The sequence below is a fragment of the Taudactylus pleione genome, unplaced genomic scaffold (genome assembly GCF_031769625.1).
Source record: "Taudactylus pleione unplaced genomic scaffold, aTauple2 ptg000278l, whole genome shotgun sequence".
NCBI classification, from domain to species: domain Eukaryota; kingdom Metazoa; phylum Chordata; class Amphibia; order Anura; family Myobatrachidae; genus Taudactylus; species Taudactylus pleione.
Window position 1 is genome coordinate 7177853 of NW_028284680.1, and position 17504 is coordinate 7195356.

The 17504-nt window shown below is 47.7% G+C and overlaps 1 protein-coding gene across 1 annotated transcript in view; it reads left to right on the top strand.

Moving 5' to 3' along the window:
• SORL1 (sortilin related receptor 1) overlaps positions 1-17504 on the top strand; it is a 136518-nt gene that overhangs the window by 23981 nt on the left and 95033 nt on the right. Inside the window, exons 3-6 of the mRNA XM_088481813.1 lie at positions 13171-13296; positions 13546-13707; positions 15316-15383; positions 16659-16839. Coding sequence (XP_088337939.1) covers positions 13171-13296; positions 13546-13707; positions 15316-15383; positions 16659-16839 — 537 coding nt within the window. The remainder of the gene's footprint in view (positions 1-13170; positions 13297-13545; positions 13708-15315; positions 15384-16658; positions 16840-17504) is intronic.

Here is a 17504-nt window from a genome sequence, read left to right on the forward strand (position 1 = left end):
TATATTTGTGTCCAAATGACATAAGAAATGCATCTTTCTTATTTATATGTTTCTAACCGGATCACAGAGATACCCGATTGGATACAATGAAACTTCTGTGCTTGGCATCAGCATTTCAAAATAGATTTCTACTTCAGGGTCCATAGGGTATCCACAGGATACCTTGGGGTATAGGTGATGACGTCAGGCATCGGGCACCATAGAGTTAAGCTTACAGCCTCCCCGGATGCACTAGGGTCCCCCTCCTATACCCCGCCCCCGAGCCAAGGCATCTCAGTTTAGTTTGGTGCCCGTCCGGAGTCGGATGCACCTGTTGGAGTGGGGGCTTAGAAGAGCCCCTGAAGTTTTCTTCATTGCAGCTGTGGCTGCACATCTGGAAGTACAGCATGGGCTGTCAGTACTGACGTCCATGCTGTCTTCCCTACACCCCCGCCGGTACCAGAACGCCGGTACTGATCCGGGGATGCTGGTAAGCATCTGGGGTCACAGCTAGCGGTGACCCCAGATGTTTTGGGCCATGGCCGGATCTAAGGGGGACAACAGGTAAGCAGCAGGGGTCCCGCGGTGGGACCCTGCTGTACATGGTCCAAAGTCCCCAGGCAGGGGGCTCTGGGTCCCCTCGCATACCTCTCCTCCGCTGTGGTCAGGTCTGTGTATGCTGTGCTGTGTCCTACCAGACTCTGTGTAGTTGATTATCAGCGCTGATAGTGCAGGATTTATTTTTCTGTGCATTGTATGTGACTGTGCTAGCGCTTCTGCCTGTACTTTCCATTTCTTACTGTCAGCTTTATCACTGTCCCTGTTCTTTCTGCTAAAGCCCTTGCGGTGCTTGCAGGGTGGTCTCTCGCTATACTAACAAGTATTGGTGAGAAGGGTCACATACTTACCATGTCTGAGAGTGACTTTCCTCTCCAGCTTCAGTGTACTACGTGTAAAGTACCTATAGCAGAGGGGGAGGGTAGCGTGGAGGGGCTATGCCGGCAGTGTTATTTATTGGTGCGGCCAATTACTGTCACAGCACTGGTACAGGAGCCGCCCTGGGCTTGTTTCGCCAAAGCGCTTACAACCCTGGTGGGCCAGTTAGCTCCGCAGCCTGCGTTCTCACAGATGGGATTGTCCCAGCAATCAGTGATGTCGTCACCCATGCAGGCTTTCCCGAGACAATTGATGGTACCCCACAGTCTCCCTATTTCCCCTCCCCAGGTCTCTCAGGAGCCTGCGTGGGTTAATTCCCTGACTAGTTCTGTACAGCACTTGTCGAATGTGTTACAAGGGGAGTCTGTGTTGCGGCCGGTGGCGTCTCTGTCTGCTCCTTATGAGGATGACGACCTGACGTCTGATGGGGAGATTCTGGATCTTTCGGGCCAGGAACCTCTCCGTACTAAGGAGGCGGACGCTAGGTCCAAGGTGTATATTCCTGGACTTATTCGGGCAGTCCGCACAGCTTTGGTGATTGAGGACGAAGATCCTCCGGTGTTCAAATCTAAATATGCCTTTTTTAAGGATATTAAGGGTGACGCCACAGTGTTTCCTCTTTCGGGTCAATTGGTGGACCATTTAATGGAGGCGTGGAAACAGCCTGGCAAATGGTACAAACCGCAGAGGCGTTTGGCGGTGGCTTATCCGTTCGCGGATAATTATTTTTCTAAGTGGGAATCCCCTCCACAGGTGGATTCTCATGTGACACGCCTAGTCCGTAGTGCCACATTACCCATGCCATCCATGTCTTCACTAAAGGATGCTACGGACGGCAAGGTGGAGATCTGCCTAAAGTCCGTTTATTCCCTTGCGGGGGGGGGCAGCTAGGCCGGCTATGGCCATTTGTTGTGTTGCCAGAGCTATGGAGCGCTGGGCTGACACTTTGGAGGTGTCCTTCGATTCCGGCTGAACAGACTGAGTTGACCGGCAATCTCCGGGATTCGGCCACTTATATCAACGAAGCGGCCTTGGATATCAGTACCCTGGCGTCTCGGATTTCTTCGGCAGCTGTAGCTGCTCATCGCACCTTATGGTTGCGATCTTGGAAGGCGGACACTGATTCCAAACGGGCTTGGAAGCGTTGCCTTTTAATGGAGAAGTTCTATTTGATCCGGACCTGGACAAAATTGTCGCCACACTGGCGGCAGCCAAATCGGCATGTCTTCCGTCTGCTGCAGTTCCTTCCGGTTCAGGTACGTCGTCCTTTCGGCCTTATAGGGCCCAGGGTAGGCCTAAAGCACAGTCCTTTCCCCGACAGGCTGGCCCCAAAAAATCGGCCAAGCCCCGGAACCAGGCCTGGAGTACCAGACGTCCGCCCCTAAGCCAGATGACAAGCCTGCGGCCTGACGGTCCGGGCCTCCCTTTGGGGGATCCCAAAGTGGGAAGCCGCCTGCTGCAGTTCGCCCGGTGTTGGTCAGCCACCACGACAGACACTTGGGTTCTCGAGGTGGTTTCTTCCGGCACAGACCCCCGTCTCTTCTTTACCACGGGTCTGCCATCAGACCGGAACAAAGCCTTGGAACTGCGGAAGGTCTTGCACGCTATGCTCCAGGCTGGAGTTATAGTGCCTGTTCCATTCTCCCAGAGGGGCCAGGGTTTCTATTCCAATCTCTTTTTGGTGCAGAAACCCAATGGGTCGTATCGTCCGATACTCAACCTCAAAGCTCTCAACAAGTCTTTGCGGGTGCTGAAGTTTCGGATGGAGACCCTACGGTCCATCATTCTGGCGCTGGAACCTGGGGACTACATGGTGTCGTTGGACATACAGGACGCTTACCTGCATGTCCCTATTCTTTTACGCCATCAACAGTTCCTCAGGTTTGCAATCCACAACAACCACTTTCAGTTCCGGGCGTTACCTTTTGGCCTGGCGACAGCACCACGTGTTTTCACCAAGGTGATGGCAGCTTCCCTGCGGCTGCAGGGAGTCCGCATGTTACCGTACTTGGACGACCTTCTCTTGGTTGCAGGATCCCCAGAGCTCCTTCTAAGCCACTTGGACCTGACCATTGCGGTACTGCAACGGCACGGCTGGTTAATAAACTGGCAGAAGTCTGCCCTGATCCCGTCTCAGCGGATTCTGCACCTCGGAGCCTTATTGGACTACGGACAGCAAAGGATCTTTGTGACAGGGGAAAAGATCTCTGCCTTGCAGTTGAGGGTGCGCAGTTGTCTGCAGAGCCGCCGGGTGTCTCTGCACTCGGCGATGAGGTTACTGGGCTCCATGGTGTCGGTATTCGACATGGTGGAATATGCACCTGATCCTGTCCAAATGGAATGGACTGCCTCAGAGTCTAAAGTCCCAGACGATGGTGCTCACTCTGGAGGTTCGCCTGTCCCTAGCCTGGTGGTTGCAGACGACCCATCTCAACAAGGGTCGTCCGTTCTGGGTGGTGAATTGGGTCCTGTTGACAACTGACGCCAGTCTTCGGGGCTGGGGAGCAGTTTCTGGTCCACACTTGTTCCAGGGCAGGTGGACTCAGGCAGAAACAGAGCTTCCAATAAACATTTTGGAGCTCCGCGCGGTGTTCAATGCTCTCCAGCTGGCAAATCGGGTTCTCCAAAGTCACCCAGTGCAGGTCCAGTCGGACAACGCTACCACCGTGGCCTACATAAATCGGCATGGAGGAACCCGAAGTCGGGCGGCTCTCGTAGAGGTGTCCCGAATCCTGGTATGGGCAGAGCGCAGTCTCCCGGCCATATCAGCAGTATTCATCCCGGGAGTGCTAAACTGGGAGGCGGACTTTCTCAGTCGCCAGGACGTTCATCCGGGGGAATAGTCCCTGCACCCGGACGTTTTTCAACTGCTGGTGGACAGGTGGAGTCTTCCAGAGATCGACCTCATGGCGTCCCGGCACAACAAGTTGCCGGTGTACGGGTCTCGCACAAGAGACGAAAAGGCGTCTCTGGTGGATGCTCTGTCCGTCCGGTGGACGTTCAGGTTCGCTTATCTGTTTCCTCCGTTTTCCCTTCCGCGGGTAATCCGGAAATTAAAACAGGAAGGAGGGACGCTTCTGTTGATAGCTCCCGCATGGCCCAGACGGCACTGGTTCTCAGACCTTCAGGGTCTGTCCATGGACAGTCCTCTGCGGTTGCCGCTACGACCGGACCTTCTGTCACAGGGTCCCTGTCTTCACCCGGACCTGACTCTGCTGTCTTTGACGGCGTGGCTGTTGAGACGGCCATGTTAAGTTCCAGGGGGTTTTCCAGCTCTGTAGTGCGAACCATGCTAAGAGCTCGAAAACAGTCTTCTGCAAGAATATACCATCGTGTGTGGCATACGTTCTTCCAGTGGTGTTGACCGAGAGGTTATGCACCTCGGGAATTTCGTCTGTCTAGAGTGCTAGCCTTCCTACAAGCGGGACTGGACCATGGGCTTTGCCTTGCTTCTTTGAAGATGCAGGTTTCTGACCTGTCTGGTTCCATCGTAGGATTGCTACAATCCTTGATGTGCGCACCTTTATGCAAGGTGTTCTGCGAATTCAGCCGCCTTTTTGTTCCACCTGTGGCGCCTTGGGACTTGGCTGTGGTACTGAGGGCTCTCCAGGGACCGCCGTTTGAACCACTGGGCTCAGTGGATCTTAAATGGCTAACAGCTAAGACTGTTTTCCTTCTGGCCATAGCTTCGGCCAGACGTGTTTCTGATTTAGGGGCTCTCTCTTGTAGACCCCCTTTCTTGATTTTTCATGGGAACAGGGCAGTGCTGCGCACTAGTCCTGAATTTCTTCCCAAAGTTGTTTCCTGGTTTCATATTAACAAAGAAATCGTTGTGCCGGCTTTTAACTCACCTGGCCTTTCAGTGGGTGAGGCCTCTTTGGATGTTGTGCGGGCCTTAAGGACTTATGTTGACCGCACTTCTTCATTTAGGAAGTTGGACGCCTTGTTTGTCCTCTATGGCTTCCGTAAAAAGGGTTGGCCTGCTTCAAAGCAAACTTTGGCAGCTTGGATCCGTATGGCGATTTCAGAAACTTATCTTCATGAAGGCCTGCCAGTTCCACCTTCTGTGAGGGCTCATTCCACTAGGTCTGTGGGTCCTTCGTGGGCAGCTCGACGTGGTGCTTCTGCAGTCCAGATCTGCAAGGCGGCTACGTGGTCTTCTGTCCATACCTTTGTGAGGTATTATGCATTTGACACCTTTGCCTCTCAGGATGCTTCCTTCGGGCAGCGGATTATCCTTTCAGCACAGGAGTGTCCCCATCCTTAAAGGATACTGCTTTGGGACATCCCCAAGGTATCTTGTGTATACCCTATGGACCCTGAAGTAGAAAATATGAGATATGGTAAGAACTTACCTTTGTTATCTCTATTTCTACGAAGTCCATAGGGTTCCACAGGACTCCCGCCCTGTCGCACCTGTGCTGCAGATGGGCTTTACTCTGGTCACCGGTTTTTCCGTCTCCCTCTGGTGAGAATGTGATTCTTGTATGTGTCCAGATCTTTTTTCTCTCTCTTCCTTCTCCTCCTCCGGCCTATGGCTTGGTAACTAACTGAGATGCCTTGGCTCGGGGGTGGGGTATAGGAGGGGGACCCTAGTGCATCCTGGGAGGCTGAAAACTTAACTCTATGGTGCCCGATGCCTGACGTCATCACCTATACCCGAAGGTATCCTGTGGAACCCTATGGACTTCGTAGAAATAGAGATAACAAAGGTAAGTTCTTACTATATCTCATATTATTGTCTATATGGACTGCCAGATCTCTAACATTGGGTCTCAAACTCAGAGCTAATAGGAGGGGAATTTTCTTTTGGTCTTAGGTTATTGTTTTTCTGTTTTATTCATGTATGCATATATATTGTAGTAATTTTTATTAAAAAATGTGTGTTAACCTGACAGCGCCCAGAAACACTTTCTTCCTCATCCTGTTTGTAGTTTTTGGTGGGTCGGTATACCCCACTTTGGTGTTTGGGGCTGCAGTCAGGTGTTTTATACATTGTTACCTCAACAGCAAGGCGCCAAACTTATACTTTTGGTTAACTATAAAAATGATTACAATAAACAAGATGTTTATAAGTTATAAATATCTTCTTTGTACAAATCTCAAGAGTATGACAGGGGAGGCTCTGCCTCCCCTGACTGCACATCCATGCTCTGTGGCAGCCGTTACAGTGGGTATCAGTCCATTGTAGATGGGTTGATTAGACACGCCCCCTGTATATCTTCCTGTCTTTGGGTTAGGCACTCGGGGAGCGGTGTTTTTGTGCCGGTGCAGCAGCCTACCTTCTCTCTATGGAAATAGGGACACATCAATGTTATTCTGTAGGTCCAGGGACCGGGGCTACAGTCTCCCACTTTCAAGCTGGAAAGGCTTACTACACATGCGTCGTATTTCGGGGTAATTTCTGCGCTGGGGGTCATACCTTGTGCTTCCTAATCTGAAAACAGAACTAAAATGCTGTCTGGAGGGACAGTACATCCGAAAATCTCCCGCTATTATTAGTAAGCCCTAACGTTAGGTGTGTGTTGTTGCTATTGGACTTTTTGAACAGGTTAGTTGACGAATAGAATGTTTTTTTTTTTTTACTCCTCTGTGCGGTTATAGGAGACTTGGGAAAGGGAGCGCTTTCTCACCAGATGTGTGCTGCGTGCCAAAGTGTAGATCACGGCCTAAAGGAAACGCTGCAGCTTCCTGAGCAATGTACAGCTGTAATTGCCTGGTTATGGTAAGCGTTTACCAGGGAGGATAAAGACATAAATACTGAGCAAGGGGTTAAGAGGCTGAGGTTTGTAACAGCAGAAGTGAGGACGAGGTGGTCACTTTGAGGACTTCTTGTTCTTAAGGTGCTGAGGGATATTCCTCTTCTGATAGTGAGAAACCTGAAAATGATTTGATTGGTAAAATCTAGATGTATTACTTGGATATAGAGTCTGATGTAGAGTAGAAAGCAATGTATATATCGGTGTTTCAGAGTAAAATTACTAACGCGTTTCATTGCAACAGAAGCCTGGAGCCAGGTGCTCCTCTTTATGGTATAAGTACGATCCAGACATTGATGTGGACAATACACTTGGCTGTCAGCTGAGCGCCCTATAATACTACAAAGAGCCATCTTGCAAATTGCGTGCGCATATTGGTATGCTGTTTCTCTAAAAGCGTTTCTTAATTAGATTGATAGTTAATAGCTGAGCAGCATGTGACTAGACTTTTTTTTTCAGACACTGGTAAACCTCCCGTTTCTATTTTAAAAATAGGAGTATAATGAAACTTGGCACTTCCACATTGTTGAAGCCTATTGTGGGTTAGTTGGAGAGCGCTAGAGAAGAAAAAGGTCACATGTAGACCAAATGAATTGTTGTTGGCGATAAAACAAAAAACAGCCTGTGGGTTAACAAGCAGACAGTAGCGGTATTTTCGCTGCAGTATTTTGGATCAGGTCAGACAGGTCCAGTGTTCTCACTACGCGTTTCGTTGATCTCCCCTTCAACACACTTGAAGGTTCCACCGTGGTGATGAAAAGGACTGTCCCATTCTACCTCAATCTATATCCATCTACCATCACTTACACCTTGTGTATAGAGGGGAGAGCTGCCTTAGTTTATAATACAGTAGTGTCAGGATTTCTATAGTCATTATTACAAACCACTGACCTGAGAAGGCTTTTGTGTGGATGGCAGCCTGTAACACTGGTGTTGTGGTGCTTGTTGATTTCTTTCTCTGTTAGTAACCGCATCTAATTCTACCTCAAACGCTCTTTGCTCATTTGACAAGCCCCTTTCACGTGATAAGACGTGGTTGTAACGTGGCACTTACTCGCCTATTGGAGTTGTTAGCGATCATCATCTTAAGCTGGGTACACACTAGACGATAGGTCAATCTGATCCGTGATATCGGATGACATATCTGGTACATTATCTAGTGTGTACCCATGATATGCGTGCTCCGGCGACATCGCCAGTCGACCCTGCTACAGGTACTTCCGACATGACACGTACCTTCCCTCCGTCGGGTCAGACATTGGCAAGTGTCTATGCACTTGCCGCCTGCAGGGTCCCGTCGCCAGCGATGCCGTGCTGGGTACGCATTGGGCTCCATTAAATTGAACGCAAATTATATGGCGCTATTCAATTCAGCGCGCTGTTAGGTCGAAGAATTCCCGTGTTCCCGCCCCTCGCGCCTTAAACGGGCATTCTCCGACTTAACTCCCTGACGTGATGCGATTTGCGTGGTGCTAAGGGCAGAAAACTGCTTTGCGTCTGTACTTTTGTCGGATTTCTACTCGCACCCCTGGAGGGGTACGAGAGAAAAACCTTAACAGCGCTCTGTATTAAATAGTTTCGGGCCCTCCCTCCCCCGGCGCTATTTAATTAGTGTTCAGTTGAGTGGAGCCCATTGTGTAGTGTTTACCCAGCATTAGTCGGGATGTCTGTGGCTGAGCAGGAAGGATAAGCTAGTGGTTGGGGAGAATATGTGACAAGTATTATGGGTCAGTCCTCTTCAGTGACCCAGACGCAGCTCTGGGTGTGTGCTGTACGGTTTCCTTCCACTGATGTTAGTCTGATGACTGCACAGGGATTATATTATCCCCTTACCATGGTTTGTCTCCTGAGACGGCCAGCAAGGTGACTTAAGCCGCGTAGACGATATTTATGGACGATAACTATATCGTTCAATGATCTATTTTGTTGATATCGTCCAGTGTGTGTGCACTTAGCGATAAACGCGGATCGTTAACGAGATCCCCAGTCAGCTGAACATGCAGCTTAATCGTTAATGATGTCATGCTGCCGAATGCAGCATTCTCCCCTTCCCTTCCCCGCCGTCGCTCGTCGTGGCCGACATCGGCAAATGTGTATACACTTGCTGATGTCGGCCAAGACTAGCGACGGCAAGCTTGCTGGTATCAGCATGCCCGCCGCATCAAATATCGCTCATCACGCACATTGTCTAGTGTGTATGGGCCTTTAGTCTCTCTTTGGGTAATGTTTGATACTCTCCTACAATGGATCTAATCCATTACAGTTAGGGGGGTGGGGGTATTTTAGGGGAGAATATATTCGAAACCCATATGCAAATGAAAATAGACACACTGGTAGACATAATATTTTTAAACCTTTTCAAAGGTGTATTTTTTATCCCTCTGTCTCCAAATGGGTGTTGTTACTCTTCCTCTGTTTGCCGTTCTCTAGGCCAAGGTTTTATGGGTGACTCCTGTGTGCATATCGGACTGCGTTACTATTTGTTATTCATGGTAAACATGTTTGCCACCAGCTGCGTTGCGCTGAGATCACAGGATACAGTCTGTAAGTTGTGCAAACATTGATTCTTGCTGTAATACCGCTGCTGAGGCGGAATAAGCATTTATTATTGTTGTGGGTTAGATGTACTAAAGCCGTGGAGAGACCAACCAATCAGCTCCTAACTGTCATTTTTCAAACACAACCTGTAAAGTGACAGGAGCTGGTTGGTTGGTACTGTATCTCTCTCCAAGGTTTGATGCATTTCCCCCTATGGGGCATATGCAATTAGCTGCGATAAGCTGTTTTCAGCAAAAGTTTTGCCAATGTCATTTCGCCAGGCGAAAACTTAACCCCGTATTCAATTCCAAAGACTTTTCACCTATGCGGAAAGTCAATGCATTGGTACAGGCGAAAAAGATTTGCCTATGAAAGCAGGCGGAGAAAGTGTAGAATTGTGGTTTTGGGGTGCAAAGGTGGGGAAACCACCCTGCACCCTTGGAACTGGTCCCCCAAGGTTACCTGCGTCAAAAAAAATCGTAAAAAAAAATAAATTGAAGAACACCCCAAAAATTGACATTGATAAAGGGGACGAAAGTACAAAGTTGGGGTACGAACGTAAAAAAATAGTGAAGTAATAAGCTTTTGGGGGTTCTGTAAGTATGGGGGAGGAGTTTTTTGATTGCAGGTGCTTGCTGAAGGTGCGTTTTTCAAGTTTTTTAAAACTTCACTTTTGCGATTTTTAACCATGCTTGCACCCATTTTCATGTACCCCAAATTTGCTGGGAATAGTTATTTTCTCCCAAAAAATCTGCTAAATGCTATTCTTCACCAAATGTGCCAAGACGCTAATTAGCAGCAATTGAGAGCATTTAAGTACCCCAGAGGGCTATTCGGGGGCATCTACATTGAACCCCGATGTTAGTGCATCTTTTGGGGGGTGTCAGGCTGATTTCCCCAAATCTGACAGCACTTTTCGCCGGGTTCCGTTTTTACGGCATTTTGAATTGAATAGGGCGAACGACGAAGCCGCGCACAAAAATTTTTCGCCTCCAAAGCACGCGAAGTCGGCGAAAAATACTGCAGGCAAAACCTTTCCGACTTTTCGCGTCTAATTGAATATGCCCCTATGTGAGGAGTCAGATGTGTCCTGCATATCTCTGGGATAAGGGGTGCATAAAAATGAATGCCATGAAATAATGATGATTTGTGCAAATAACACTCTACTGTACGTTGTACTGAGCCTTTGCAGAATTGCGTAATATTTATTAGGCTGCTATATTCCTTTTCAAGCCTTTTGCTGCATCTGATTTGGAAATAATGTTGCACGTTTTCCTTACAGAACCTGCAGGACTTGCTCGGAGTTGCGTAATTTTGCTGGTTTTTTCTTTCTAACTATGCGTTTGAGCCGTGCACACACAGCTGCGAGCTGCGTCCCGGCTTGCAGTTGAACAGGCGTAACTGGCCGCTTACACACAGAATTGGTGTTCTGAGGGCGCGTTGTGGATATGTAGGTAAAATTGGGAGCTCAATACAACTAGGCGGGTGTTGCGCTAGTATGTTAATTGGTACAAAAAAATCTACTAAAAAGAAAACTTGGTGTATCAGAAATAACAGGACGCTTTCCTTCATATATAGAACATTTTATGCATCTAAAAATGGAGTATAATATATAGATCATCATACAAATGTTGAACACCAATAATATACAAACATGTATACTACATTGGTAATAAAATATCAAAATATGTTGTTAAAAATAAATATTGTCAATGGAACACACCAAGTGCTAATAAGCCAGACCAAATTGTTGCTGTGGCTTTTGCATCCTACGTCATGTCCGCTATTTATTAGATTAATCGAGTACATCGACCAGCGTATGAACTGCTCGCTATTCTTGTGGTTGGTTTTTGCTACCACAAATTTGCGAGCAGTTCTGGCTATAAAATAACCCAGTGACGTGGTCAATGACGCTGCTGTATTAATTATGCACACCCATAAAACGCCCATTTTGACCTTTAAGCACGCCTGCGTTCTGATCTCCACTCCCCGTTTTCAAGCACCTTCCCCTGTTACCACCCACATACGCCTCCTCCTGTCACTCATATTAGCAGGCATTCGCTATTTAGCGAACAAATCATATGTTGGCCACACTGACCGGTTCGTGCATGCGTATTACGATCCGTATGCATGCGCAGTTGGGCAAACATCGCTCGGAGCGAACGAGCGGCCGCTTACGAGCGGCTCTGAATCAGGCCCATAGCTGATATCGGAAATTTCAGTCAATATTCTCATGATCCTCCTCCTCATCCTCCATATCCTCTAGCCACGTGTGCCTCATCCACACTCCGTAATAGTATAATTACCGCTCACCCGTCTTCTGCCACAGAGCACCGTCCCGCCTGCCGGAGCTGTACAGAGTCATCCGTAATGATACGGTAGTGTGGTAGGTGCTACCGCCTCTTTCTGCCCTGTAGCGGTATCCTGGCTGTCCGTGTTAACCGCTTCGTAGGCGTGTGAACAATTTAGTAGTGGCCGTAGGCAGTGATTAACTGGCTTCCCGTGCCAGATTGAAAAGGATGATGGCGGTATGCAGGTAATGTCCCGGTAAACAATCCCACCTCCAGCTGTCTGTCTGTAGATTATCCATCATACAAGCACCAAGTTGTTTTTTCTTTTTAGTAGATTTTGAGGGGTATTCAGTATGAAACGTAAACTTCGCCGAAGTTTTCGCCGCACATCAGCGCTTTTGCCGGCGAAAAAGTATCGCGCGCCCCCACTTATACCCGTATTCAATATGAAATCGGCGAAAACGGCACCCGGCGAAAGTGAAAACAGCGAAAACTTTGCTGATTTTTGGGGAAATCACCCTAACACCCCCAACAAGATCCTCTGACATGGGGGATCACTCTGGATACCCCCCGTTTAGCCCTGCTGAAGGTTTTTGGGGTCTTTAAACGGCCACGATAGCTATTTTGGGGATTTGGGAAGGGGGTGAAGAATAGTATTTAGAAGTTTTTTGTTTTTTTGCAGAAAATAAGTAGTCCCAGCAAATTTTGGGTACTTGGAAATGGGGGTGAGTATATTTAAAACTTGCTAAAGTGAAGTTTTAAAAAAACGTGAAAAATCCACCTGCCGCAAACACCTGCAATGAAAAAAACACCTGGGGCATGCTTGGGGACCCCCCTAGATTGTAGTTCGCGCTTTGTATGCCCCAATTTTTTTTTTCGCCCCCAAATGAAAGTGCTTTTTTTGGGGGGGTCTTCTGAGGTATATTTTAAAATTTTTTTGACAGTTTACCTTTGGGGGACTGTCTGAAGGTTGCAGGGTGGTTTACGAAATGTTGCACCCCAAAACCCCAATTCTGCACTTTTTTTCGCCACCCATTCCTTGGCGATACTTTTTCGCAGGGTCGAATGCAATATACTTTTCGCACCGGCGAAAAGTTTTCAAATTGAATACGGTGTAAAAGTAAAAGAAGCGAAAATGACGTCATCCGAGCGAAAACCTCGCAGAAACTGCGTTTTCGCTCCATATTGAATACCCCTATCTGTGTACCAATTAACATACTAACGCAACACGCACCTAGTTGTATTGTCTAGTGGCTTTTTAAGAGCTAACACAGGCTCTTGCCGCTGTTATTCATCTACGTGATGATCAACTCCAATAAGTGATTGATTTATTGTTTTTTTTTGTTTGTTGTTTTTTTCTACATATGTAATACCGTATTCGCTCCTGATTCTTTTGTGCGTTTCGGAATTGTGGACTCTCCAGCTTTGAATGTGCTCAGAGATCCGTCTGATTTCAGGCTGATCCCTTGCACCAGGTATAGGGCCGGGAACAAGTGTGGTCTGAGAGCGATTATACAACTACTTACACAAGCCGATGGATAGGCGCTGTGCGGAGGCATAGATCGGCCGACTCTGAATACAGACACAGATCCACATTTTGCGCACAACTCTGAGGCCCTGAGCTTCTTCTTAAGTAGTATAATAAAACGGATTGTCCTTCCTTCCAGGTCTACGTGTCCTATGATTATGGGAAAAGCTTCTCGCGAATAACGCAGAAATTCCTTTACCCGACTGACAGCAAGAGCTCTCCGGCCGTGGCCCAGTTTTTCCACAGCCCTGCGGACAACAAGAGGGTAATTCTGTTACTGTCGCTACTTCAGCGCCCGTGTCTGGGGTATCTGATTGGGGTAACACTGTGACCGGCTCCAGATCCTGGTGTAGTGTAAATGAATCGGGTATCCTTTGTCTGGGCAGCAGTGATACTGACACAGTAGAGCTTGGTCCTAGTTATATAATAACTCACCTGCATAATTATTCCTAGCGATCTAAATAGCGCATGTGACCTGAGAGCTGCTGATCACTTCCGCCTCCTTCTGTTTCAGTACATCTTTGTTGACGCTGATAACCCTTACCTGTGGATCACTACAGATTTCTGTGTCACCGTGAGGGTGTTTTCAGTTCACTTTAAGCCGACGGAGCTTCTACTACACAGCACAGACCCGAACCTGGTCCTGGCGTATGATAAGTCCCACCCAAACAAGCAGGTAAGGTGTGTGTGTGTATATACACATTAATATATTTGCTCTTCTAATACAAGGTTCCCAGTGCAGACAATAACGCCAATTACATATGCAATAGAACAACTTATTAATAGTCGCTGGTCTACTCATGGGAAGTGGTTATGTAACGCTGGTCACCGCCATACACGTGGGAAGATTTGGTACTTGTCCAGCTATGAATCTGGGGGAGATGTATCAATGAGCCTCTAACCGCCATCTTACAGGCTGTATTCGGAAAATAACAGGAGCTGACTGGCTGGTACTTTATCTCTCTCCACCTAGGGGCCCATTTATCAATGAGTTTTATCATACGCAATGAGTTATAAAACTCATTGCGTATGATAAATGGTGCTCCGGCCAATCCGCTCCCAACTGTCATTTTTCAAGCAGATGACAGTTGAGTGCTGATTGGCCGAAGCACCATAACATACGCATTAAGGGCCGTATTCAATATTTGAAGCGAAAAGCCATTTTCGCGTGTTTTTGGCGGAAAAGTTTCGCCGATTACGTAATTTTCGCCTGTTTTGATTTTACTCCGTATTCAATTCGAAAGACTTTCCGCCTAGGCGGAAAGTCAATGCGATGTAATGGGCGAAAAAGTTTCGCCTGTGAATAGCAGGCGGAAAAAAGTGCAGAATTGGGGTTTTGGGGTGCAACGTTGCGGGAACCCCCGTGCAGCCTTCAGACAGTCCCCCAAAGGTAATCTATGTCAAAAAAATAATAAAAAACACTCAAGGACACCCCAAAAAATCTTTTAATTTGGGGGAGAAAGTTAAAAACTAGCGAACTTGACTTTGGGGGCGGTCCCCAAGTACGCCCCAGGTGTTCTTTTTATTGCAGGGGCTTGTGGAAGGTGGATTTTTCATGATTTTTTCAACTTAATTTTAGCAACTTAAAAATATGCTGGCCCCCATTTTCAAGTACCCCAAATTTGCTGGGATAAGTTATTTTCTGCAAAAAAACCCTCCAGAATACTATTCTGCACCATTTACACAAAAACGCTATTTAGCAGCTATTGAGCCCGTTTAAAAGCATCAAATACCTTCAGCAAGCCAAATCGGGGGGTACCATAGAGAACCCCCATGTCAGAGCATCTTTTGGGGGGTGTCAGGCTGATTTCCCCAAATCTGACAGGACTTTCCGCTTGTTTCAGTTTCGCCGGGTCCCGTTTTCGCCTACTTTCAAATTGAATACAGGGATACGCGGGCACCGACGCGATACTTTTCCGCCTGCAAAACACGTGATGTAAGCGAAAAGTCCGGAAGGCGAAAAAGTATCGCGGCTCGTCTCAAATTGAATACGGGCCTAAGTTTTAAAACTCATTGCATACGATAAACTCCTTGATAAATAGACCCCCAAGGCCTGACTCATCTCCCCCTCTCACTGCATTTGTTCTGTTCATGTATATACCTGCACACACGTGCTTTATTGTGTTACCTCTCTAACACAAATGACTAATTGTGCGAAGGTGTAGCGTACTCCGGGTGACCGGCCTACGGATAGAAGCATTATGACTACAGATATAAGTATATGACTCGTGCGTCATTATGAAAAATGATTGTTTAGTCGCCTAGTAATTATTTTCCTCCCCAGCTCTGGAAGTCTGAAGATTTTGGTCAGACGTGGGTAATGATTCAGGAGCACGTCAAGTCCTTCTACTGGTATGTGGGAGTTTTCATGTAATAACAATAGGCCATTTACTGCCAGAAACGCCTCTGTCGCAGGGATCATTCAGTGCCCGACTATCCAAGCAGGGCAGGTCCCGGAACTGCTGCCGCATAGCAGTGTCCTTGTTAGTAGATATGGCTGTATCCTGATACAGTCCTCCCTTGCCAACACCTCCGCCAAACTCAGCCAACCTGGGACGTGGGCTGCCCGCTCTCCCAATGACCTGACCCTGAGAGGTGGCTCTCATTGCCTCGCGGTGATGGAGGACTCTGTCCACCCACAGCTGTTCTATAGAGAGCTTAGGGGTCATAGTCCTCCAGTTCTAGCTATGCACACGGCCTGCACCCTCTTCCTGTATATACAGTGTTGCCCAGACGTTGCTCTCACACATAATGTAAGCACGTGCACTGCTGACTTCTATTTAATCACCACCAGGGTGCACTCTTGTGTCCCTGCGAGTGCCACAATGCTGCAGTAATTTGGCACCTGGGCAGGGAGCTCTACATATTATTTTTGTGTAAGTAATGATAAAGGTTTTTCTAAGCTTTAATGGTGGCTATACAAGAGTTTGGGACCCCATGCGGCACCGTCAGGCTGGAATACTCAGGGGCGTTCTCATAATAAAAGCTTTCATATATTTTGTGTTCTCTGTCGGCTCTTATTGGTTATTCCAGGCTTTCCTAAATTCTGTCCTCAAGGCGCCTTCCAGGGTTTAGGAATAATCCATGTTTGTGCACACGTGGTATAGTCTGACTGAAGTACTAATTAAATCACCTGTGCTTCAGTATGGATATATAGATATAGATATAGATATATATATATATATATATATATATAAATAAAAGACCTGGACTGTTAGGGCTATTTCACACACAACGGTTTTGTCCATCCAGCAAAAAAAGGGGGTTTTCTTTTACCGTTTAACTCAAGTTGAAGTTAATAAAAACATTAGGGCTTCCACACTGCACGAACGCGGCAAGGTCGCTCTGTTACAGCCGTGATAACCACTGACTTAGGAGGGCTGCCGTCCACGGTCTCAGTTTTAAAGATTGAAAACAAAATTCTACCACGCGGCAGCAACATTACACGCGGCAGTAACGTTACACGCGCAACATAACCGTTGTGTGTTAAAAGGGGCTGATCCACAGGGATAAAACGGGCTGTATTTTTCTGTCCGGACAAAACCATTGTGTATGAAAAGGACCTTTTGGGTCCCTTGAGGACTGAGTTTGGGAACCTTTGCGTTATTCTGTATTTGTCTCTCTTAGGGGCTTCGCACCTCTTGACAAACCAAACACTGTTTATGTTGAGCGTCATGAGCCCCGGGACACCTCTACCGTTCTGCGGAGCACGGACTTCTTTCAGTCTCGCGACAACACGGAGATCGTAATAGAGGACGTGGACGGTTTTCAGCTCCGGGAAAACTACATGTTTGCCACTAAAACCATGGTAAGTAGGTCATTAATAAACAGTCATTTGGTGTCATTGTCTGTCAGCACTGACTGGCTGTACTCAGGGTCATGATTTGGTGTCATTGTCTGTCAGCACTGACTGGCTGTACTCGGGGTCATGATTTGGTGTCATTGTCTGTCAGCACTGACTGGCTGTACTCGGGGTCATGATTTGGTGTCATTGTCTGTCAGCACTGACTGGCTGTACTCAGGGTCATGATTTGGTGTCATTGTCTGTCAGCACTGACCGGCTGTACTCGGGGTCATGATTTGGTGTCATTGTCTGTCAGCACTGACCGGCTGTACTCGGGGTCATGATTTGGTGTCATTGTCTGTCAGCACTGACTGGCTGTACTCAGGGTCATGATTTGGTGTCATTGTCTGTCAGCACTGACCGGCTGTACTCGGGGTCATGATTTGGTGTCATTGTCTGTCAGCACTGACCGGCTGTACTCGGGGTCATGATTTGGTGTCATTGTCTGTCAGCACTGACTGGCTGTACTCGGGGTCATGATTTGGTGTCATTGTCAGCACTGACTGGCTGTACTCGGGGTCATGATTTGGTGTCATTGTCTGTCAGCACTGACTGGCTGTACTCGGGGTCATGTATTGCTACATTTGGTGTCATTGTCTGTCAGCACTGACCGGCTGTACTCAGGGTCA